Below are 23,594 nucleotides of genomic sequence, written 5' to 3'. Positions count from 1 at the left end.
CACATTTTGTTTCCTGTCCCCAAAGAATTGCCAACCAAAGTTTATGACAAGCTGCAATAGCTAACAATAGTGGCAACTATCTTATGGACCCAGCATTAAATTGATCCTGCAAGTGGATTTGAATACCAGAGCATAGCTGCCAAGTTTTCCCTTTTCTCACGAGGAAGCCTATTCAGCATAAGGGAAAATCCCTTTAAAAAAGGGATAACTTGGCAGCTATGTACCAGAGTAACAAGTTGGACCTGTAAAAAATGAAAATGTTGCAGTGTAGAGTGCTACTTTTTATGGAGCCTGGGAGCCCTTTTCCGTGATATTCCATTCCATTTTCACTCCCCCTGGTTTTTGGATGTCCCCCTGCAACAGTACTCAGGTACAAGAGGCAGGGGTGCCAGTTCCTGGGGGGTCCGAAACAGCTATGTCCCCAGGAACTGGCACCCTTGCCTCTTGTAAAGGTAAAGGTAAAGGGACCCCTGACCGTTAGGTCTAGTCATGGACGACTCTGGAGTTGCGGCGCTCGTCTCTCTTTACTGGCCGAGGGAGCTGGCGTACAGCTTCTGGGTCATGTGGCCAGCATGACTAAGCCACTTCTGGCGAACCAGAGCAGCACACAGAAGCGCTGTTTACCTTCCCGCCGGAGCAGTACCTATTTATCTACTTGCACTTTGACGTGCTTTCAAACTGCTAGGTTGGCAGGAGCAGGGACCGAGCAACGGGAGCTCACCCTGTCGCGGGGATTCGAACTGCTGACCTTCTGATCGGCAAGCCCTAGGCCAGACATCCCCAAACTGCGGCCCTCCAGATGTTTTGGCCTACAACTCCAATAATCCCTAGCTAACAGGACCAGTGGTTGGGGAAGATGGGAATTGTAGTCCAAAACATCTGGAGGGCTGAAGTTTGGGGGTGCCTGCCCTAGGCTCTGTGGTTTAACCCACAGCACCATCCACGTCCCTTTTGCCTCTTGTCCCTGAGTGCTTTTGTTGTCACTACATACATAAGCGTCGGCATTCTCCCTTGAAGATCATAAACAGAATATAAGAGATGGTGGCTGGGCTATGCTGGGGCTTTGCTTCCCAGGTAATTTCAGAATACGTAGTATTCAAATACCCCCCTCCCCCGGTTTATGACCTGAAGGGATTGTTGCATGTGACTAACCCAGGCATTGCTATTTATGAGTAACCAGCCACATCTGGCATTTGAAGTGGTGTGGAGAATTGCAGCAACTGGAGCTTCTCCTTTGAAAGCAATTAGATAATTATTTAAACAATGCAAAGGAAGTGTTTGTGTTTTCTTTCTCACTATTACTTCAGCCCTGTAAGCAAAATATTAACGGCAAGTGAGTAATTAACACAGATGATTTATTGAAACCAATTGCTCAACTGAATTAACCTGGGGGGGAAATGGTTTCAGGATGACTATTCCTTGAAAAAGTTAAGAAATAGCATGAACTTCAACACAATTCCAGCAAACTGGCCATTAAATGACACATGGCTTTGGATCACGAAGTGGAATTGGAGGGGAATAATGGAAGATTGTGACTGCTGAGACCATTTTATTTTATTTTATTATTATTTTGCAAAAAGTGAAATTTGGTTCAAAAATTGAAGTTCCCTCAAAGTGGAATTGGCAGATGTGGCTCAAGTACAAACGGTGAACCTGAGTACATCTATCAACTTTTTTGAAAATTATGTAACATAGCCAATCAGAAAGACCTTTATTGATTTCAATGTCAGTGCAACAAGCATTCTATAGCAAGGCCCTTCAGATGTTGTATGACCCTGATGCATCTGAAAAGCCTCAGACTCCCCAAGTCCTATCATCTCATAAGATCTTTATTCCCACAATATTTCAAATAAAATCATTTTTTAAAAAAATCTAAACTGGCTCCCTTCTAGTTGCCCTTCTACCAGCAGATGAAGATCAGTTGTTTACTGTTGTAACAACTGTTTTCTCAAAATTTATCTTCTGTGGCATGGAAATAATTTCTTTTAAAAAATTTTAAAAAGATTTTTATTCTGACAGGCATTTGGGAACTAATTTTTTAGGAAAGGGCTTTTAATAGTGTTGTACCATCGTTCAGCCCGGACACTGAGGTCCAGCGCCGAGGGCCTTCTGGCGGTTCCCTCATTGTGAGAAGTGAGGTTACAGGGAACCAGGCAGAGGGCCTTCTCGGTAGTCGCATCCGCCCTGTGGAATGCCCTCCCATCAGATGTCAAGGAAATAAACAACTATCTGACTTTTAGAAGACATATGAAGGCAGACCTGTTTAGGGAAGTTTTTAATGTTTGGAGTTTTATTCTGTTTTAGTGTTTTGTTGGGAGCCACCCAGAGTGGCTGGGGAAACCCAGCCAGATGAGTGGGGTATAAATAAAATAATAATAATAATAATAATAATAATAATAATAATAATAATAATAAAAAATTTACTATCTCTGTTTTGTTAAAATATGGTTTTAATTCTATTAGTGTTTAATTACTTTTTAACTATTCTCTTTTATATGTTTTAACTTTTGTATTTTATCTTTGTTGTTTTAATTTGTGTAAGCCACCTTGAGTCTTGATGTGGGGGAAATGGCGGGATATAAATTTAATCTGTTCCAAATGCACATTCGTATGTAGAAAAATTTGTAAGTCAAATTGCGGTTTCTCATAGGAATGCATTGGAAATGGATTAATTTGTTCCGGAGCCTAGAAAAAAGCCCCAAAGCCGCGGAAAAAACGCGGCAGGCACGGCGGCAGCGGGGGGTGAAAGGCGGAGCGCTGAGATGCCTGGATCGTTGCCCTTGCCGCCACCGCTCTGCTGGCTTCGCCGAGGGAGACCGCTTTAAAGCCGCGGAACAGCTGATCTCATCTCAGCGCTCCGCTTTTCGCCCCCCCCTCCCGCTGCCGCCGCCGCACTTCCTGCTTCTTTGAGGAAGCCCTTCATCCAGCCCTCTTCACCGCCGCTGCCCTGCCGGCCTCCTGCCGGATCATTGCCCTCACCGCCGCTGTGCTATCTGCTCCCTTCGGATGTCAAAAAAAATCGTTAGCGCGTGGCCATTTTTTTCCTTCGTAAGTAGAATATTTCATAAGTAGAGTCATTCATAAGTCGAGGTACCACTGTATAATGATTGTAATCACCTTTAACCCCACAATAACGTTATGGGAAATAACATTGTGTTTGCACCAGTATAAAGAAACCCAATTCGTGAAACTATAAGCAAAACCTGTCCACATAGTCACACCTAATCATTTATGTACGTTTAAGAAGGCCAAATGCACACACAAACACAATTGATGCTTTTTCTTTATGTAAGCCACTGACAATTTTAAAGAAATTGTATCACAAATGAAACCAACTGGGGGTATGTAAGACTGAGTGGGTTCAGGGTGTGGTCAGCACATCTTTATGGGAGGGAGTGATCCGAACTGTAAGAAATAGGGTGGCAGTGTGTCCTACTTTACAGAGGACAACCCCCCCCCCCATTTGAAAGGCTGTCAATGGAGAGCCCTTCCTTTGAAGGAGTCCTCTATTTGACAGGCTAGTCTATCCAAGTCCTGCTCATAGATCAAGAACCCTAAGAAGAGACATCAAGCACCACAGAGTTGCTCATTGCTAATTAGCGCCTGGACAGCAGACTGAACAGGCACCCAGGTCAATGGGTCAGTCTTCCCCATTATGGTGAGATGTATTTTATTTCAATTCAAATTAGAGCAATTATTTCTACCTTTACCGCTATGCAGAAAAATTAGAAAATGCAAATCTGTGTCCTCTAGAGAGTGATGCTTACTCTTCCTTGGTAATGCATAAGTTATTAGGTTGTTTTGTTTTTATTATGTAGTTTGTGATTTTATGTTGTAACGGCCCTGAGACCTGTGGGTATATGATGGAATACAAATTTAATTAACAACAACAACAACCTGAGTTCGGGGGCCCTTAGCATGGTGCCACCAATGGATGCCGTTCTTAGAATACTTAAAGGTAAAGGTAAAGGGACCCCTGACCATTAGGTCCAGTCATGACCGACTCTGGGGTTGCGGTGCTCATCTTGCTATATTGGCCGAGGGAGCCGGTGTTCAGCTTCCAGGTCATGTGACCAGCATGACAAAGCTGCTTCTGGTGAACCAGAGCAGCACGCGGAAACGCCATTTACCATCCTGCTTGGAGCAGTAGCTATTTATCTACTTGCACTTTGACGTGCTTTCGAACTGCTAGGTTGGCAGGAGCTGGGACCAAGCAACGGGAGCTCACCTCGTGATGGGGATTTGAACCGCCGACCTTCTGATCGGCAAGCCCTAGGCTCAGTTGTTTAACCCACAGCACCACCCGTGTCCCTCTTAGAATACTTATTCATGAGCAAAAACCAATGAGCTTCTGTTGTGGAATCTACGGAACACGGGTTTCCCTTGTTCCAGGTATGCTAACACCACACACACACACCCCTTTCTTGCAACAGACTTGTGCACAGTGCAAGCTAAGTGGGTGGGGATCTTTCTGCTTCTGAAATCCCAAAAGAGGTGGGGCTCTGACTCAGTTTATAGCACCTGCTGCTACGCAGCTTTTACCCACTTCGAGGTCTGTAACTATCTTTCAGGAGACACTGCTACATTCCAGAAGTGCTCTTAATAGCATGTGGCAGGAATTCAGTGGTTTCTACAATGGGATCGCCTGCTGTTTTCCCTCAGGTAGGCATAATAAAACCAAGCGGCTGTTTTAGGGGCTCTGAATGTGCTGCACTTATGCATGCTATTCCCTTTTTTTCTTATCTGGATTGTTGATACAAAGCTGGTGTTTTTTCCATATCACACAAGCCTTTGCAAGGGAGCAGCCTTTCATTAATAGACTGGTTATTTCCACATTGTGAGTAACTGTGGGCTGAGAGGTACAAAAAGGACAGATTGTAAAGGAGAGCGTTTGCAAATGCAAAACTCAAATGTAATACTGTACTCCTTATACAGCGAGGTGAAACGAGTAAAACAAGCAAGGCACATATCTTCAGGGTCACCTCAGAATGCCATCAGCATCTGAAATTAAGCAGGAGACAACAAAGTAGGGCTTTTTTCATCACTAGTGTTTATTCAGTTTCCATCCCTTAGGAAGTTGATCTGGCACTTAACTTGTTGACTTTTAGGGAACAGGTTAAGATTTTTTTTGTTCTCTCATGCATGATAAGTGAAATTCTTCTTTTCAGATCTGATGGGGGAAAGAAGCTACATTTTAAACATTGTAATATAGAATGCAATCCTCATTGGTTTCAGTGAGACTTAACACCCAGATAAGTGAATATACAACTGAAACCTAACTGCAGAATTATTATCACCGTATTTTCCCCTGTATAAGACTAGTTCCCCCCCCCCCCCGCTAAAAATAATGTCAAAAATTAGGGGGCGTCTTATACACGGATACATCTCCCTCGTTTTCTTAAATCTGAGTCCCCAAAAATTGGGGGCGTCTTGTACATGGGTGTGTCTTATAGATGGGAAAAGACAGTAATTTTATTTCTGTGTCTCTGAAGAATCTTATAATGGGCAGTTGGCTTGTCGATAGGGTTCTTTAGGCATGTGTCTGACTGCTTGTTTTCTAATGGGGTCAAATGTTTTTCATGAGTCAACAGACGTGATCTTGGGAGAAGCAATCACTTGTACTATCCATCGCAGACACTTCTGTGATTCAGTAAACACAGGGTGGCAATTTGTCCTACTTTACAGAGGTCAGTCCTCTGTTTGAAGGGTGGCTCAGTCCAAGCGCATTTTAAAGAGACATAACCCTAAGAAGGTAGAACAGGGGAGCTCAAGCAGCTCACTAACCATTAGCACCAAGACAGCAAACTGAGCAGGCACCTGGGTCACATACAATACAGATGTGTTGTATTTCTATTTAAATTATAGTCACAATTTCTAAAATTGCATAAATATGTCTACATTTTATGCAACTCTGTGTTCTTTTTTGTTGTCTATTTAGTGATGAGTATGTAGCCACCCTAAGTATATATATATATTTTTAATTGCAAATGTAACAAAGAAAGAGAGAAGAAGGGGGAAGGGGGGAAAATCCATCAGCTCACCCTAAAAATTCAATGACCGCCAATACATTCACCTTAATTTAAACATATGAATTGATATGTCATCCAAATTCCAGATAGGTATCCACACAAAGCTGACGTTTATAAGGAAGGTGTTCAAATGTAGCAAGCACAGCGGAGTCCTCATACCATTGCATAATAGATGAGTGTTTGCAGTGCTTTTTTCCTTTAAAAAAATGTTTAGGGATACTCTCATTTTCCTACTCATTTTGAAATACTGCCCCTCAATGAGGCCAAACTTGGATTCACAAAATGTTTAGGGGTATGCGTACCCCTGTGGCGGTGTCCCCCCCCCAGAAAAAAACCACTGGGTATTTGTAATAAACACTCTTCAAGAATGGGAATTATGAGAGATGGGGGGGGGGACTTGATCACCCCTCCCACCAAACATTGTGCTTTCTCTTCTTTTTGGACAGATTCTAAATAGCAAAACTAAAACATCGGGAACTGTAGCTGTTCAGCGGATGCACCAGAATACTGTCCAACAGGATGCTGAATGCAAGGTACTGCTGCCTGGAGAAGAAGACAAAAGAGAGTGACTTAATTGAGGGTTTGTTTTTATTTTGAGGGATACAGCAAACAGGTATTTGAGCATACTACTTGCAAGGCCTCTGCAGTTGGAAGTGTGGAGTAATTTTTTTGGCCAAATTCCCTGAGCATTCACACCTTGATCGTTTTCGTTTCTTTTTAAATGGTTTGACTTCACTCTATAAATGCATCTGTTTGGAAGCAAGGTTTCATTTGCTTTGCTGGAGTTTCTGTCTGTGCTTAAGATCGCAGCCTATACATCTTTCGTTGGAAATCTGTCCCACTTATTTCCACAAATTAGTGATGTCGGCAATGTTTGTAATTCCTTGACTTGGAGTATGAAGCCTAGTGACACACAACGCCCACCTTCAATTCTAAGATGCACATTACAGGAGAAGAACTCTTCTGACCCTTCGACCTCCTTTACCTGGTGACACCTGCTTTGGTGGCAGCAGAAGAGAGGGGGAAGGTTTTCTCTGTCCCCTTGGTGCTTGGAGTGTTGCAACTGTACTGGAGGTGTGACAATTCTGACCAAATATCGAACACTTAGGCAAAAAACAACAAACCATCTCCAAATGTTTTTCTCTGCGTTCTTCATTTTTGCTATCTATCGAGTCCAGGACTGGCCCTAGACATTTTGGCACCTGAGGTGAATCACAAAATGGTTCTCCCCCTTGCCAGGAGAGAAAGGGGTGAGGGAAGATTTATATCAGGAACAAGGAGGGAATAATAATAATTTATTATTTATACCCGCCCATCTGGCCGGGTCCCGTCCTGTCCCTCCACCACTCTGGGCGGCTTCCAACACACATTAAAATACATTAAAATATCACAGATTAAAAACTTCCCCAAACAGGGCTGCCTTTAGGTATTTTCTAAATGTCAGGTAGTTGTTTATCTCTCTGACCTCTGATGGGAGGGCGTTCCACAAGGCGGGTGCCACTACCAAGAAGGCCCTCTGCCTGGTTCCCTGTAGCTTTGCTTCTCGCAGTGAGGGAACCGCCAGAAGGCCCTCGGTGCTGGATCTCAGTGTCCGGGCTGAACGATGGGGGTGGAATCGCTCCTTCAGGTATACAGGACCAAGGCCATTTAGAGAATAACGATCTACATCAGGAACAAGGAACAATGAATTTTTTCAGTTCATATAGAAATTTTAAGGTGACCATTGGAAGTACGGTTGCCAGACTCAATAGAGGACAGGACTTCTGTGCCTTTAATTGCCCTGCTCTCTTTTGAGTCTGGAAACCTTAAAGAGAAACCAGCAGACCCTTTGTTTAATGTCCAAGCAAAGGGTCTGCTGGTTTCTCTTTAAGGTTTCCAGACTCAAAAGAGAGCAGGGCAATTAAAGGCACAGAAGTCCTGTCCTCTATTGAGTCTAGCAACCCTAATTGGAAGTTGGTCACAGCAATCCATGACTGGGCCTTCTTGGTTATGGCACTACTACCAATTTTGGAATGCTCTTCCTAGGGAAATTCACCTATCACTGGGTCTGATATCCTTTTGGCACCAAGTTAAGAATTTATTTTTATTTTCCCAGACTTTTTAGTGTCTTTCATTTTATCTGGCATTTAGTTTTTCTACTGCTCTGTTATATGTTTATGCAATTCTTCTTCTTTAGGAACCATAGGAGGATTTGGGCCTGAAAAGTGGTACACATAGAATACTCATACAAATACTCATATATTACAAATTGAGCCTGTGGTTGTTGATGTTCAGGACCTGCACTCTGTGACCCATTTGGAAATAGTTTTAAAGGGCTCTTAGGGTCTACTCAGTGTACCATTTCGAAGTGGTGACCAGAGATGGGTGTGAGACCTTGCTTCTTCCCCTCTCTCCCACAAACTTCGTTGCCACTGCTGTTGATTTCACTGTGAATAAGGATGGTTTAAACGGGAAGAGGAAGGGCAGTGTGTGTGTGTGTGTGTGTGTTGGGTGCATGGATAGAAGGATAAACTAGGAATTCTTCTCTAAGAATCTGAAATGGAGAGAAATTTGTTAACTTTCTTTGAGATGGGCCAGAAAGCTTATGAATCACAAGAAGTACATTCAACACTTGAAAGGTTCATTTGTATATTTTGTCTTGTTCTGCAGAGTACAGAATCACCATGCTATCTGCTCACAGTAAGAATCATACGGATGTTGAATGTCCGTCGAGAAGATTATTGTAAGTATTTTCATTCTTTACTATGGCTCCTTGTTATTCCAAAAATATTGAGCATGCCTGACCAATAATGTTAACCAAAGTTTTTCATAACATTGCTAATGGCATTTTATGGGTGAAATTAGTGCTTTGAACTTTTATGTGGTTTTCTGAAAAAATAATCTATATAGGTTATTATTATTTTTTAAGGAAACGAATCATTATTGCATGTTGAGGTCCCCTGACCACCCCCTCAAATAACTCACACCACAGACAGAATTTTGTTTGGGGTTTTTGGCATGAATTTGGCCACAACTTTATTAAAATACAAAATATGTGAGTGGTTGCGTAGGCATTGGTTCCACCACCTGTCCCCTATGGACAGAACTGACATCTAAGTCAGTCAGAGGAAAACCGTCTGGGGAGAGACAGGGGGTCAGGTGTGTCTGACCCGACCCTTCTCCCCTCAGGCTCCCAGGGGCTCTTGCGAGGCCCTGGCCCCCGACCGGGGGATACGGACAAAAGCATGTCGAGCCCCTGGATTCCTTACCAATTGGAGGGGTAGCCACAGTCAACAATACCCCTCCATTACCGTCAAACTAACCAATGCCTAACCGCCAACCTAACAAGTTGTGACGATTTGCTATGCAGCAGGCAAAAACCAGATGGCACCAGCCAATCAGCCAACTGGAAAAAATTCCTACTGGGCCCCCACATCAATGCGGATGACCCCATGACAGGCACAGCAAGGTCAACACAGAAGCCTAAAAATAGGGAGGGAGGGAGGGAGGGAGGGAGGGAGGGAGGGAGGGAGGGAGATCCGAAGTACGCAGACAAAGAGGGGGATCTGAACACGTGCTTGCCTATTTATACCCCAGGGCTGTCAATCAAATAATGGCAACATGTCTTTTACCCCAGCAACAACCTGTGGTCCAATCACCACAGCGGTAATCCAAACTATCCCGCCCCAGCAGCAAAGGGGGTAGTTTGTTGGCTCCCACCGCAACACGTGCTCTTCAGGAAGGAGAACCCGCATTACCCAATAGTGGGTAACAAAATATTGTTCAAATATCTTCCAGACTGCTCACATTGGCTTTTAAGAAGCCAATTCAGCAATATATATAGAGAGCAAAGGGGGGGATCATAAATTACAGGGTCTTTGTTTCCGATCTTACCCATCCTATGCAATCAACTAGGGCTGGATATAGGCACATCAAAGAAGCGTTTCACTTAAATGTGTTGTAAACTCCTACAGGGAAATCTGGTTGGGAAAGATGGCACTCCACAGCACCATCTGGTGTCACAGTGTTATATTGCATATACAACACATATAAAACATTTTTTCCTTTTTTCTTTTAAATCATTTTTATTAGTTTTCCAATACAAACAGCCAATAATAATATTCCAAATACAATATTCCAATTAAAAACAATAAACTAAACAAAAACAAAAAACCAAATTGTAATCCAAATTGTTCATTATTAATTTTTTTCGGACTCCCCATAGTCTGGACCTCTGAAGCATATTTCCGATCTCTCATTCCTGCTCTTCTTCTTGTTTTCCTGTTTTCCACATTCCGATCTTATCACTTTAAAGTTCTCCATCCCTGGCTCTGCGATTCTCAATCATGTCCAAAATCATATATCCTTACATCCATTGAGTATAGCTTTATTTAAAAATTTATATATTTCCAACTTGTTTGGCAGCGCAGCTTCTCCTTCCTCATTACAATCTCCGATCCGGGCTGTTATCCAAATCTTCTTTTGAAATTTAATGAGTCAGCAACTCCCATATTATTAAATTGTTAAGTTATTCCCATTCGGGCTGTTGTCCAAATCTGTCTTTGATGTTAGGCATATGTTTGCATATTGCAATGTAAATGATATAAATCATTTGACGATCAATCAGCTTTCAGAGATCACCCAATCCCCCCTCCCGGGCCCTAGGAGGGGGGCTGCTAGACATCCATTTAGCCTTCTGTCTCACACTTAATGATAGTTCTGCAAACAAATGCTCTGTATTTTATCTCAAATTATTGTCTCGAATCACTGCAAAGTCAGCCAACAAGCATCTCCCACTTCCCTCAAAACAGGGAGAAACTTTCATTTTTCTATTTTTGCTGCGTCACAGGCGCCATCTTAATTCTTCTTTTCTTTCTCCATCTTATCAATAGCCTAAAGTTCTATCTTAACTATACAAATAAGAACATCAAATTGTGGTTTGCGCTTCCTTAGAGAGTGATGGCTTAAAACTACTTGTCTGCTTTCATTTTCTAAGTGCTCATTGAAGTAGTGTATTCTGTGTCTCGATATCTGTGGAGGAACATAGGAAATTGTCCTTTACCAAGTCAATTCGTCCATCTAGCTGGCAGCTGGCTGAATAGCTGTGCAAAGTTACAGACAGAGGCCTTTGTAGCCCTACCTGAAAGTGTCGGGGATTGATTCTAGGAACTTTTGCGTGCAACTCATATGTTTACCACTGAGCTATGGCCCCTTCTCTAGGAGGCAGATCAATGGCTGTAACTATGGTCTGTCAGTTCACATGTCATCCTGACAAACGATGATTGTCTCAAACTATAGTTTGCGAAACACTTTCAGACTTCAAACCCTAATTCTGATTTCATGAACAACTGCAAATTGCAGTTTGCTAATTCAGACATCATACTGAACTATTATAAACTTCACTGGCATGATGTCTGAACTGAGCCAACATTGTGGTTGCTGCTGCAGTGGTCTCCCTTCTGAAAGGTACCAGAACCAACTTAGAGACTTTTTTAAAAAAATACAAGAACATAATAAAATAATATTTTTAAAATTTATATCCTATCCCATCCATCTGGCTGGGTTTCCACTCTGGGAATACATACGTATATAAAAACACGAGAAAACATCAAACATTAAAAAATGAAATATCCTATAAAAGCAACAAACAAACCACTAAATCAATACAGTTGTATCTTGGTTCTCGAACAGCTCAGTTGCCGAACAAATTGGCTCCTGAACACTGCAAACCCGGAAGTAAGTGTTCCCGTTTGGAATGAGCTAGGCAGAAGTTTCAGAGCCACTGCTAAAGTGCAAGGCTAGCTGCATGTGAGGAGGGGGAAGTGCACAGAAACACCTGCCTGGATCAGGGCCTGACTAAGAACTAGGGAGGGATGGAATCTCTGGCTCCTATATAAACTCCCAGTCTGAGCTACTTCGTTGTGCAATAGTCCCAGCCTGGGTGGAGAGATGTTGAGCCAAGTCAGGTTAGGCTTTCCGAAACAATATGCAAATCGAAGCCCAGCCATCCGTCAGCATTTTCACTTTTCCGAATTCTGCACTGCAGCTTGCAAACCAAGTAATGTGTTTTGGAAAATGCATATGCTGTTGCAAGGTGTGCATAAAAATGTATAACAGTGAAAGTAACATGCAGTAATATGTAAATTAGCAGGCAAATTTGCTTTGCCCATATCTGTATATTGGGAGGGAAAAAATGCAAAAATGCTGATGAATTGTCATGAGGGGAAGGGAGGGAGGGAGGGAGGACAACCCAGAAACTGATGTGAAATGCAGAGAATTGAACTTAAGAATGGAAAAAATGAGAGAATGAGAAACCCCCAAAATGACAGATTCACCCATCTCTAGTACAGCTATCTGACACATGGGCGTACCCAGGATCAAAACTAGGGGGGGGCAAGGGGAGGGGCCAAGGCACGGAAGGGGAGGGGCCACAAAGTGGGCGGGAACGGCGAACTCGCGCTCCGCCGGGCTGTGCCCCTCCCTAGCAGCAGGGCTGGTAGGCGGAGGCGGAGCCCAGCCCAGCGGAGCGCGAGTTCAGCGTTCCCGCCCGCCGCGCCGCGCTCTCTGGTTCCCCGCCGCGCTTGGCCTTGCCAGAGGGCGCGACGGGGAGCTGGAGGGAGGGTGCGGCGCGGTGCGGCGGGAATGGCGAACTCGCGCTCCGCCGGGCTGTGCTCCGCCTCTGCCCACCAGCCCTGCTTCTAGAGTAGGGCAGCTGCCCTAACTTGCCGCATGGTGGGTACGCCCTTGATCTGACAATATACAGGAAGGAGTGCTTCTCTTATGGCTAGATCAGCTGGATGCTGTAAACTAGGGTAGTTCAATCATTTGCCTTAATATAAAGCAAGACAAAATCTCAATAAAAGAGCCACGGCATTTACAGAGTATATTCTTGTGGTTTCATGGTTCTTTCCAGCTGGGTGAGGCAGCAAGTATTGCAAAATGGGCCCTCTTACATGAAACTGTATGGGTTTTCAGATGCTTCAGATATTCCCATCTTGTGCAACTGGATTTCCATATATGCAGGAAATAAAAACAACTGCCACCAAGCACATTTCTGCACCTCACATATTTATCTAAATCAGGACAAGGCTACTAGTTTAAGAGTGGAATCCTATGCATGTCACCTCAAAGGTGAGCCCCATTGAGTTAAATGGGACAGGATAGGATTGAAAAGTCTCAACAGTTCGAGTTATGTTGTAGAGCTTTGAAGCAAGACTACTCCAAGGTAAGTCCTGTTTAGTTCTCAGGTAAACGGATATATGATACTAGGCTGCAATCAGTATATCCACTTACCTGAGAATCCGGTCCACTTAATTCAGTGGGATTTATTTTTAGTAGACATGTCTAGGATCGCACTGCTCTTCTTTTTAACATTAGATAATAAACACAAGCTCACCGCTGGCTAGTAAAGTTGTTAATGCATGCAGCGAAGCACCAAAACTAGTAATTTCAGTGGCCCTTTAGAAATGGCAGTGAAGAAGAGATGATCTCTGGTTTGCAAGGACAACTTCAGTAGTGTGCAGAGGGTAAACCAGATTGGAGTAGGTTCAAGACTGATTGGAAGAGAGAAAATCAAGACAGCAGGAGTGAATTAAGATGCAATGGGAAACAAGCTCAGCTGGCAGTGAGATGGTGAGGATGGGCTAAGGCAGGCACCCCCAAACTTTGGCCCTCCAGATGTTTTTAACTACAATTCCCATCTTCCCTGACCACTGGTCCTATTAGCTAAGGATCATGGGAGTTGTAGGCCAAAACATCTGGAGGGATGCAGCTTGGGGATGCCTAGGCTAAGGCAAAGTAAGGCTTTTGGGGAAAGGGGTGATGAAGAAACAGTGACAAAGATGAACAAGGTAGGGAAAGAGTCAGAGAAGAGAAACAGTTGGGTGATGTGGGTGGGTGATAATCTGGAAGAGGCAGCAGATAATATGATAAGGATCAAGTGGCAGTTCAGGTGAGGACAGCAGAGTGGATCTCTCATGAGATACTGGGGTAAGACGGGACGCGGGTGGCCCTGTGGTCTAAACAACTGAGCCTCTTGGGCTTGCTAATCGGAAGGTTGGCGGTTTGAATCCGCGCGATGGTGGTTAGCTCCCATTGCTCCATCCCAGCTTCTGCCAGCCTAGCAGTTCAAAAGCACACCAGCGCAAGTAGATGAATAGGTACCACTAAGGCGGGAAGGTAAACGGCATTTCCATGCACTCTGGCACTTGACACAGTGTCCCGGTACACCAGAAGCGGTTTAGTCATGCTGACCACATGACCCAGAAAAGCTGTCTGTGAACAAACACCGGCTCCCTCGGCCTGAAGAAAGACGAGCACCGCACCCCATAGTTGCCTTTGACTGGACTTAACCGTCCAGGAGTCATTTACCTTTACCTTTTTTACTGGGGGGGGGTAGCAAAGAAGTTAGGAAGATGGATGAGGGTCATTGAATAGAGAGGTTGAAATATTGTGGAAAATGGTATCAATTTTATAAGTGAAGGTGATGAGTTCCTGGCACAGGAGAGGCAGGTGTTACTAGAGCAGCAAAGATAGGGAAGAGGCTCCAGCGAATTGTTAGCAGGGGTGTGGATCAGGGTGGTGTAATGTTGTTTGGCCACATAAAAGACAGAAGAGAAGGAAGGACAGCATGAATGTAAAGTGAGCCTTTTGATTTCCTTCATTGATACATAAGAAGGTGGAATGGAGGAATGGGGAACAACATCCCACAGCAACAGAGAGTAGAGACCTAAATAATGGCTTTTGAAAGCTTCTGAAGCAATAACAGGGAACACATTCTCTCCCAACTGCTTTCCATTATTGAAACATGGCTTCCCCTCCTCTGCTGCCCTGTCTTTTGGAGGCCTCTCTTCATCCCACACACCCTGCTCCCGAGTGCCAGAAATGCAGACTTCTTGCCTAATCCCTATTATTGCTTCAGAACTTCCAAAGGGATAGCCATGTTATTCTGTTGCAGCATAAAGAATATAGATTCTTTATGCCTCTTAAATGCAAATTTATTAGGACATAATCCAGCTTTCACCAATCTGGTAACCTCTGGATGTTTTTTGGACTACATTTCCCATCAGCTCCAGGCTATGCTGGTGGGGCTGATGGGAGTTGTAGTCCAAAAATCTGGAGGGTCCCAGAACTAGAGCCCACTTTTATCAGATATATGGAGTGTTCTGCTAAATTGGGAGGTATGTGTGTATGTATGCAATATATGTTTTGTGTGCATGCGTGCGTGCAAATACAAAATGTCTGCAAACTTAGAACAACACTTTTCTTTTGTTTTTCATTATTACATTTATGTCTCAGGTTTTTTCTCTCCAAGGAACTCAATGTCTTTTTCACACTTCTCCTGTCCATTGAGCCTCACAACAGCCCTGTGAGGTAGGTTAGGCTGAGAGGCAGTGATTGACCCAAGTTCATCCCGTGGCCTTCATGGCTGAGTGGGGAATTTGACCCCTGGTCTCCTACCAAACCACACACTTCATGCATCTGATGAAGTGGACTATAGGCCACAAAAACCTATGCCATGATAAATGTGTTAGTCTTTAAGGTGCCACAAGACTCTTCTTTGTTACACTTCAGAGTATAACTTTGTTAAACTCTAAACTGTTTCTGATTTTCACCTAATAATGTGCTGGAAAGGAGCCAATCTGCGTGTTTAGTGCACAAACATAGAAAGAGGGAAGCCTTCCTAAAACCCAGGGATAAAACTAGGCTTTATTTCACCTGGGTCAAAGAACCAGTTTGGCAATCCCTCTCTACACACATTTGCATACACACACAGGTTGAGAGCCTCAATGGTGCCCCGCTGGAGGCTTCCCCCAGGGCAAAAATCCTGGCTACATTAGGCTCTGCCTAATCCCCAACTTCTTTTCACAAAGGTCATAAATGGGCACCAAATAGGTCATTCATTCAGAAGCTAGGAAGGCATTAAGGAGGTCAAAAGAGTGACCACGGCAGAGTTGCAGCCAGATCTTGATAAGATGCAGGTGAGGCACAAAACAGAGCACATTTCCTGGTTGGCAATGTCTGACAGTGCAACCACATGCCTTTGTTCAAAGGAGCAGAGAATCCTCAGTAGGATGGATGCAAATAGGCAGGAAAAGCACCTCATTGATCCTGCTGCTTCTTAACCCACACAGGAATTTGGAAAGAGCAACAGCTGTTTCTTTCGTTAGCCAAGAGATAATCTCATCTCCTACGGTATATTTCCAGTGGGGTAACTGTGTTTATCTCTTGTAGCAAAAATAGGACAATCCAAGAGTCTTGTGGTACCTTAAAAGCAAGAAAACATACTATGGCGTAAGTTTTTGGGGGCTCGCATAATCAGAAGCATATAAATAGAGCAAATTAAAATCGAAAGCGAGTAAACACAGACAGTGTTGGGCTACAGCACATTTGAATGCCTTAGGTCAATTTTTTTTTCCCAGCCCTTGCCCTGCCTTCCCAAAACTGGCTAAGCAAGGCACTGAACTTTGGAAAGGAGCCACGAGGCTCTGGCCAAATTTGGGAAAGCACTAACTAGGCTTTGGGAAGGAGGAGGGAGGACTCTAGGACCTTGTCAGAGCCCACATGCCTCTTTCCCAAAGCCCAGCACCTGGTTTACACAGCTTTGGGAAGACAGTTTGAGGGTTGAGGAGGGCATCAAATCTTGCCAAGGGCTGCAGTACTTGTGGAAGTGAGAGAATTATAGCAATGAGGAAAAGTGAATACATTTTTTCAAGCAGAATCTCCAATAGGTGTGTGTCTGGCTTTCTTCCTTGCCTCTTCTTAATATGCCCACATTGCCTTTCATCATGGCTATCCCGCAATATAGAACCACTGAGATGGGAATTTGAGGGTTGGGGCTTTGAGTATGGCTCTCGTCTATACATTTAAAAGCGCAGCTGAAGAAATTAGGTTCTTAATTTTGAATCCAAAGCCTTGTTTCCCAATTTCACACCACTGGGATAGACAGACGGACCCAACTATTGACATGGAAGACAGTCTACTTCCTTCTTTTTGTGCATATATTTGTGGAGTGGGAGAGGATTTTGAGTGGAAATAAAACTGAAGTTCATGTTTAATTAGATGGGAACATGCAGCGGAATGTTGCTCTAAGAATATTATTTGTTCTGTTTGATTTTATATTTGACGTGAGATGGTACGTTATTCACCTGCCTTTTATGTAAGTAGAGAATGAGAGTTAGTCTCCTGCTGGACAAAATAGAAATAATGACTTCTTGAATGAGATTTGTAGAAGTAAACATTGCTCCCCGCCCAGCCTTTCTCTCTTTTAAAAATGATTTGCCATACATTTTCAAGAATTAAAATGTGTCTGCATAGTTTTCAGAGCTTGGTTCTCATGCTCATGATTGGGAAACAGCAAAGCAAGAGACAGTCCTGGATTTACAGAAGCCGCCCCGGTTTCTGATTTGGTCCGGGAATGTCCCGCTTTTCCTTTGGACAGCCCTATTTTCATTGGAGAAATGTTGGAGGGTATGGAGTTATGCAATCCCTGACCCAATGAGATAAGTAATTATACAACCTTTAGAAGCCATCTAAAGGCAGCCCTGTACAGTGGTGCCTTGCTTAACGAATGCCCTGCTTAACGAGATTTCCGCTTAATGAAAGGATTTTTCAAGCGGACCTTGCCTCGCTAGACGAATGCGTTTTATGAAAAATTCATCTAGCGAATCGCAGTTTCCCATAGGAATGCATTGAAATTCAATTAATGCGTTCCTATGGGCAAAAAAAAAATTCAAAAAAAAATTCAATGCATTCCTATGGGATTCGCTAGACGAATTTTTCGCTATAAGAAAAGACCCGTGGAACGAATTAATTTCGTCTAGCGAGGCACCACTGTATAGGGAAGTTTTGAAATGTTTAATGTTTTATTATGTTTTTATCTAGGTGGCTGGGACAACCCAGTCAGATGGGTGGGATATAAATAGTAAAATTACTATTATTATTATTATTATTATTATTATTATTATTATTATTAAACAGGACATCCCTATTTTCATTGGAGAAATGTTAGAGGCTATGTTGTAAGTCATTAACCATGATTTATGAACTGGGCCACTGCTTCCAAACATCAAGCTCTCCTCTTGCAATAGTTAAGAAACACGCAGTACACCCTGAAAACATTGAATCTGCTACACCCACAAGATTGAACTAAATCTTCAGTCTAATCCAGTATGCTAATCTCATTTTGGCCATAATTAAAACTATGAATTACTCTATATTCTCCCCTACAGTAAGTGAAACAGATTGTTATGTGACCTTGTGGCTGCCTACGGCTTCATGTGAGAAAGTTCGGACCAAAACAGTGGCAAATTGCAAAGATCCAGTATGGAATGAAACATTCTACTTCAGGATCCAGAGCCAAGTTAAGGTAGAATAAAAGATGGTTTATGCATAGGTTCCTCTAGGAGAATTATCTCCATGTTGCCCTAGTTATTGCTCTTCTGCATCTGTGACCACTTCTTTGTTTCACTGACTTTAAACTGTGCCCTAAAGAGTCTCTTCTTAATAAACCTAGGCTTCTCCTTTATCGCAGCTTCCTTTGTTTTGCTGCCACCATTTCGAAAAGTATCTGCTATTCAGATACAAGTACAGTCATTATACAATGCAATGCAATACAGATCTCCACATTATTAGTTGTTCTACACAGGAGTCAGACCAGTGGCCTATCTAACACAGTATCACCTACAGTGTCTGGCACATAGCTGCCAAGTCTCCCGTTTTTCACGGGAAAACCCCATTTTTAAAGCCGTTTCCCACTGTTATCCCGAATGGCGATATATCCCGTAATTCCCCCGGATTTTCTAAGCAGCTCCTGCCGGCCAGGGAGGCTCCTTCTGGCACCAGAAATCGGGCAGAGACAGCATGGGAAGTCACTTCTATGCTTGTTTGTATTTAAAAAACGGGAGACTTGGCAGCTATGGTCTGGCAGTAAGTAACTCTCTAGGGGTCTCAGCAGAGGTCTTTTCAGTTTTGCTACCTGAGATTTTTTATTTTTAGTTTTAGTTTAGCTAGAGATGCCCTACAATTCGATTTGAGGCTCTTTCTCATGTAAGCGAGTACTCCTGTTTTATAGATCCTTCCCACATGTATATGTAGCACGCTTCTGTTTCTCCTTTGTAGCCCACAGTTGGACTAAACTAGCCTTCTCTCTCTCTCTCTCTCTCTCTCTCTCTCTCTCTCTCTCTCTCTCTCTCTCTCTCTCTCTCTCTCTCTCTCTCAGCTTTGTGTTTCCATTATTCATTCATAATACTTTTTATTTTCTGATTACAGAATGTTTTAGAATTGACCCTATGGGATGAAGATGTTATTCGAGATGATGACCACCGTGTCATTTTATTTGACATAGCTAAAGTCCCCTTTGGAGAATCAGTTTTTATGACATTTGAATTGAATCCCCAGGTGAGCAGGCATAGAGATCAATTCTTAACTGGGCTTTCTTTGCATTTCTCACATATTGTCCTGCCAGGTACAGGTAGGTAACTATGTTGGTCTGATGTAATGCATGCACACTTCATGAAAGCTTATACCCAGAACAAACTTAGTTAGTCTCTAAGGTGCTACTGGACAATTTTTTAAAATTTTTATAGTGTCCTGCCCTCCTTCTAAAAGAATGAAGGTTCCTTCAGTAGCACCTTAAAGACCAACTAAGTTTTTATTTTGGTATGAGCTTTCGTGTGCATGCACACTTCAGCTCATACCAAAATAAAAACTTAGTTGGTCTTTAAGGTGCTACTGAAGGATTTTTTTATTTTACTTCGACCCAGACCAACACGGCTACCTACCTGTAAGAATGAAGGGTTTGTACAAAGAGTGGAGGTTCCAATTGCAGCACTCTATGTGATATTACCTAGACCAAGGATGATGAACCTATATTCCCAGAACTGCTCTCTTCTCCAAACCATCTTTGCCATGCAACCTAACGCCCTCATGTGATTAGCCTCCCACATGAAATTGGCACCCTCTAACAATTACCTAGAGCTTCCTACTCGTTATGGTTCTTAGATACAAAACCCAACAAGAGATACTGTACTAAGGTATCGCAATACATATGTGGGACATGTCTGCTCAATGGCCATTCAGCCTACTATGTCTGCTGATGGGGTGAAGAGTGGTCAGTGGCAGAGGAAGGGGGTGTGGTAGGTGTGGGCCGCCACGGGTGTGACCACGGGTGTGGGAGAGAGGAGTGCTTTTCACCAAGTTCTTTTTTTTTTCAAGTTCAATTTTCAACATTCAGTTTTAATTTCTGCAATAAGATTGGGGAGGGGGGTTGATCTTTGATATGTCCCATTCCATGCCAGGAAATTACAAACTCAATGTCTATGGAACAACTATTTGCCAAATTTGTGCCATTTATGCTGCATTCTAATTTTCAGACACATGAACAATTAGAAGTTGAATTTGCACTGGAGAATATGTAAGTACTGTAGAAACCAATTATTATAGAAGCCTGTCTGCTACAATGAATTGTATTCTCTTGTTTTTATTTTTTATTTATTAAGAATAAGGTCTCTTGCGTTACTTGGTGTTTTAATGTCCGCTGGGTATTTCATCGGCAATCATTTGTAGCCCTGCGTGGGATCATCTTGTATGTTGAAGAGTGGGACAGAAATGTTTTAAATCAAAAAGATACCAATAGCAGCTAATGGCCATGGAATGAGCCCAATTGTATAAACTTGCTATTCATAAAAAGTCAAGGCGATGCAATTCAAATTAGCTATCCATCTCCCTTCCTTGGTATAAGTGAGGAACTTGTTAATGGGGTGAAGTTTTCCTTTCTTTCAACACATGCAAATAAAACACACTTTAGTGTGCCTTCAGATGTCAACTTTGATTTCCATAAACTGGAGAGCAAAAGATGACTTCCTCATAACAGGATCTGTTATCATAAGAACTCTGATTTACATAATGCTTCCTCTTCTCCTTGCACTAATCCTTCCTGTGCATCTGGAGTAGCAGAGGCCAGAATTTCTTCCATCAGGACTGATTCCCTCAGGTGTCTAGTTTGCAGGTGTCTGGCATACAAATACGAGACTCTATTGCTTTGCCTCAAAAGTACTATGATTGCTGGAGGAAAATGACATCAGGGATTTGTACCATTTTATCAGACTCTTCCCCTTGGGTTACTATTGGGTTACTACCAAGAAGAGTATTCAAGCCGCCATACTTAATCTAACAGTAAGTCTCATTGAACTGAGTGGCGATTACATCTGAGTAGGCATGCATAGGATTGTGCTGGAAACAATAAAAAAAATTATAGAGCAGTATTATTTTGAAATAATTGCCTGGTGTGTCTCCTACAAGAACTAAGCTGTCAATACAAGACAGAAGTTAGGGATGGGTCATATTGCTGCAAGGTTCTGCATTTCCTTATCCTGGGAATTTTGCAAGAATAAGCAAAGTAGTGTGTCATGCTAGAGTCACAGGCAAAGAAACGTGGTGATGACAAAATGGACTAGATTGTGGTGATGTGACAGTAAGATGATCTGAAGGATCTACGAATTAGAACACTGATCTGATTAACCCGGTCACTTGGCTTTTGTATTTTGAAATCCTCATCAGTAGAGCATGCCTAAAATCTGCTTAATATGATGATTGCCATCGTTGCTGCCATTCACAAGCACAGCCTTGCCCTCTGGCTGAAACCCAACCTTTCCTGCTAAGCAGTCAGAATTTAGGAACTCCTTTCTCTGAGCAACCAGAGACTCAGCTATACAGCTGTAAATGAAACATTTCAAGTGTGTTGTAACATGCATTATACAAATGTGACACTAGATGGCGATGGCGAGCTATGGAAAATTCAATTTATTTTTCAAAATGTTTTTTAAAAAAAGCCTTTTTTGCAACATTTTTTTAATATGTGTGTAGATTCCACCTAGAGCTAATGCCACACCACCAGCCTCCTGATAGTGTTGTTGATGCTACTTCATAGCTGCCAAGTTTTCACTTTTCTCACGAGGAAGCCTATTCAGCATAAGGGAAAATCCCTGTAAAAAAGGGATAACTTGGCAGCTATGTGCTACTTACCAAAACTGGGGGGGGGGGGAGCAGGGCAGTGGAGGGGGTCAGGAATGGAAGAGCCAATCCCATCTACGCCCACATGCATCCTTGACCTCACTGCTGTCTCGCCCCCACACCATTCTGGTGAGCAAAAGCAATGTCTCTGTTGGGAAAGCAGCAGGGCTGGCAAGCAGCAAAAGGAAAAGGGCAAAGTAAAATTCTAAGACACAAGTTGACTGTTCAACTCTAACTTATGTTGAAGAATTGTGCCTTAAATCATTCAAGTTGTAACATTATGTATATTTATTTCCTAGATGTGGTCCAGCTGAAACCATCATTACAAATGGAACAATAGTGGTAATTTCCATTTATTCATGTATTTACTGTGCAATACCTCTGGGTTGCTACCTCTACCTAATGTTGACTGAGTGAGAGGACAATAAGTTTGACTTGTGTCAGTGTGAAACAGAAATCTTAGATATGGGTATGGTAGAATATTAAATACTGAAATGCAAGCATCATACAGTGTATGGGAGAAACTGCGGCTTTCTCTCCTCCTCCCCTCTTTTTCATTCCCACTCTTATGATATGCATACCATGGGAGCCAAGTCAGATGTTACCAAATCAGAAAAATAATTTTTGGGTGGTCAGAACTCAATTTGGCTTCCCGTGTGAGTTGTCTCAATCATGTAATAAGTGCTCACATTGGGTTATATACCAGAAATGGAATATATGCATTGGCCCATACAGATAAATGCACAAACTGCGTCAAAAGAACCTTGATGTATGGAATTGTGAAATGAATGAATATCAGTATTAGAACATGATGAGACAGCAAAACCAAGTAGCTGCAATGGACTAAAATCTTCATGACATGAAATATGATGAATTCATTGCAAATGTCATCTTTTCCTTTCAATGCCATCACTAGGTTTCAAAGAGGTACACACACACACACACACACACACACACACACACACACACAGTGTGTGTACATCCAGGGCTTTTTTGGAGCTACTTTTAAAAATGTCATTTCTAAACACCGGAAGTACTCTTTGAGATCTCACTTTGAAAAGCAGTCAGTGACTAGGCAGAAGAACTCTGGGATCTGTCTGTGTACATTTGTTAACTGTTCTATATATAGTAATTTATGGAAGGGTAATTAACATGGGACCCTCTAGGTGTTGTTAGACTACAATTCCCATCATATGTCTGAAGATTAGCCATGCTAGCTGGACCTGATGAGAGTCCTGCCCAGACACTGCCCAGACACTGAGGTCCAGTGCCGAGGGCCTTCTGGCGGTTCCCTCGCTGCGAGAAGCCAAGTTGCAGGGAACCAGGCAAAGGGCCTTCTCGGTAGTGGCACCCGCCCTGTGGAACGCCCTCCCACCAGATGTCAAAGAGAAAACAACTACCAGACTTTTAGAGGACATCTGCAGGCAGCCCTGTTTAGGGAAGCGTTTAATGCTTAATAAATTATTGTATTTTAATACTTCTGTTGGAAGCTGCCTAGAGTGGCTGGGAAAACCCAGCCAGATGGGTGGGGTATAAATAATAAATTATTATTATTATTATTATTTATTGAGTTCA

General features: G+C 42.8%; 1 protein-coding gene across 1 annotated transcript in view; it reads left to right on the top strand.

Moving 5' to 3' along the window:
- Positions 1 to 4,552: 4,552 nt before the first annotated feature.
- Positions 4,553 to 23,594, top strand: part of LOC118083562 (cytosolic phospholipase A2 epsilon) — a 41,464-nt gene continuing 22,422 nt past the window's right edge. The window contains exons 1-7 of the mRNA XM_035112075.2: positions 4,553 to 4,662; positions 6,476 to 6,562; positions 8,679 to 8,751; positions 18,239 to 18,375; positions 19,278 to 19,406; positions 20,381 to 20,421; positions 22,319 to 22,361. Coding sequence (XP_034967966.2) covers positions 4,636 to 4,662; positions 6,476 to 6,562; positions 8,679 to 8,751; positions 18,239 to 18,375; positions 19,278 to 19,406; positions 20,381 to 20,421; positions 22,319 to 22,361 — 537 coding nt within the window. The 5' untranslated portion in view covers positions 4,553 to 4,635. The remainder of the gene's footprint in view (positions 4,663 to 6,475; positions 6,563 to 8,678; positions 8,752 to 18,238; positions 18,376 to 19,277; positions 19,407 to 20,380; positions 20,422 to 22,318; positions 22,362 to 23,594) is intronic.

This window comes from Zootoca vivipara, chromosome 1 (assembly GCF_963506605.1).
Source record: "Zootoca vivipara chromosome 1, rZooViv1.1, whole genome shotgun sequence".
Classification (NCBI taxonomy): Eukaryota; Metazoa; Chordata; class Lepidosauria; order Squamata; family Lacertidae; genus Zootoca; species Zootoca vivipara.
This window is presented reverse-complemented; position numbering and strand designations above follow the sequence as displayed.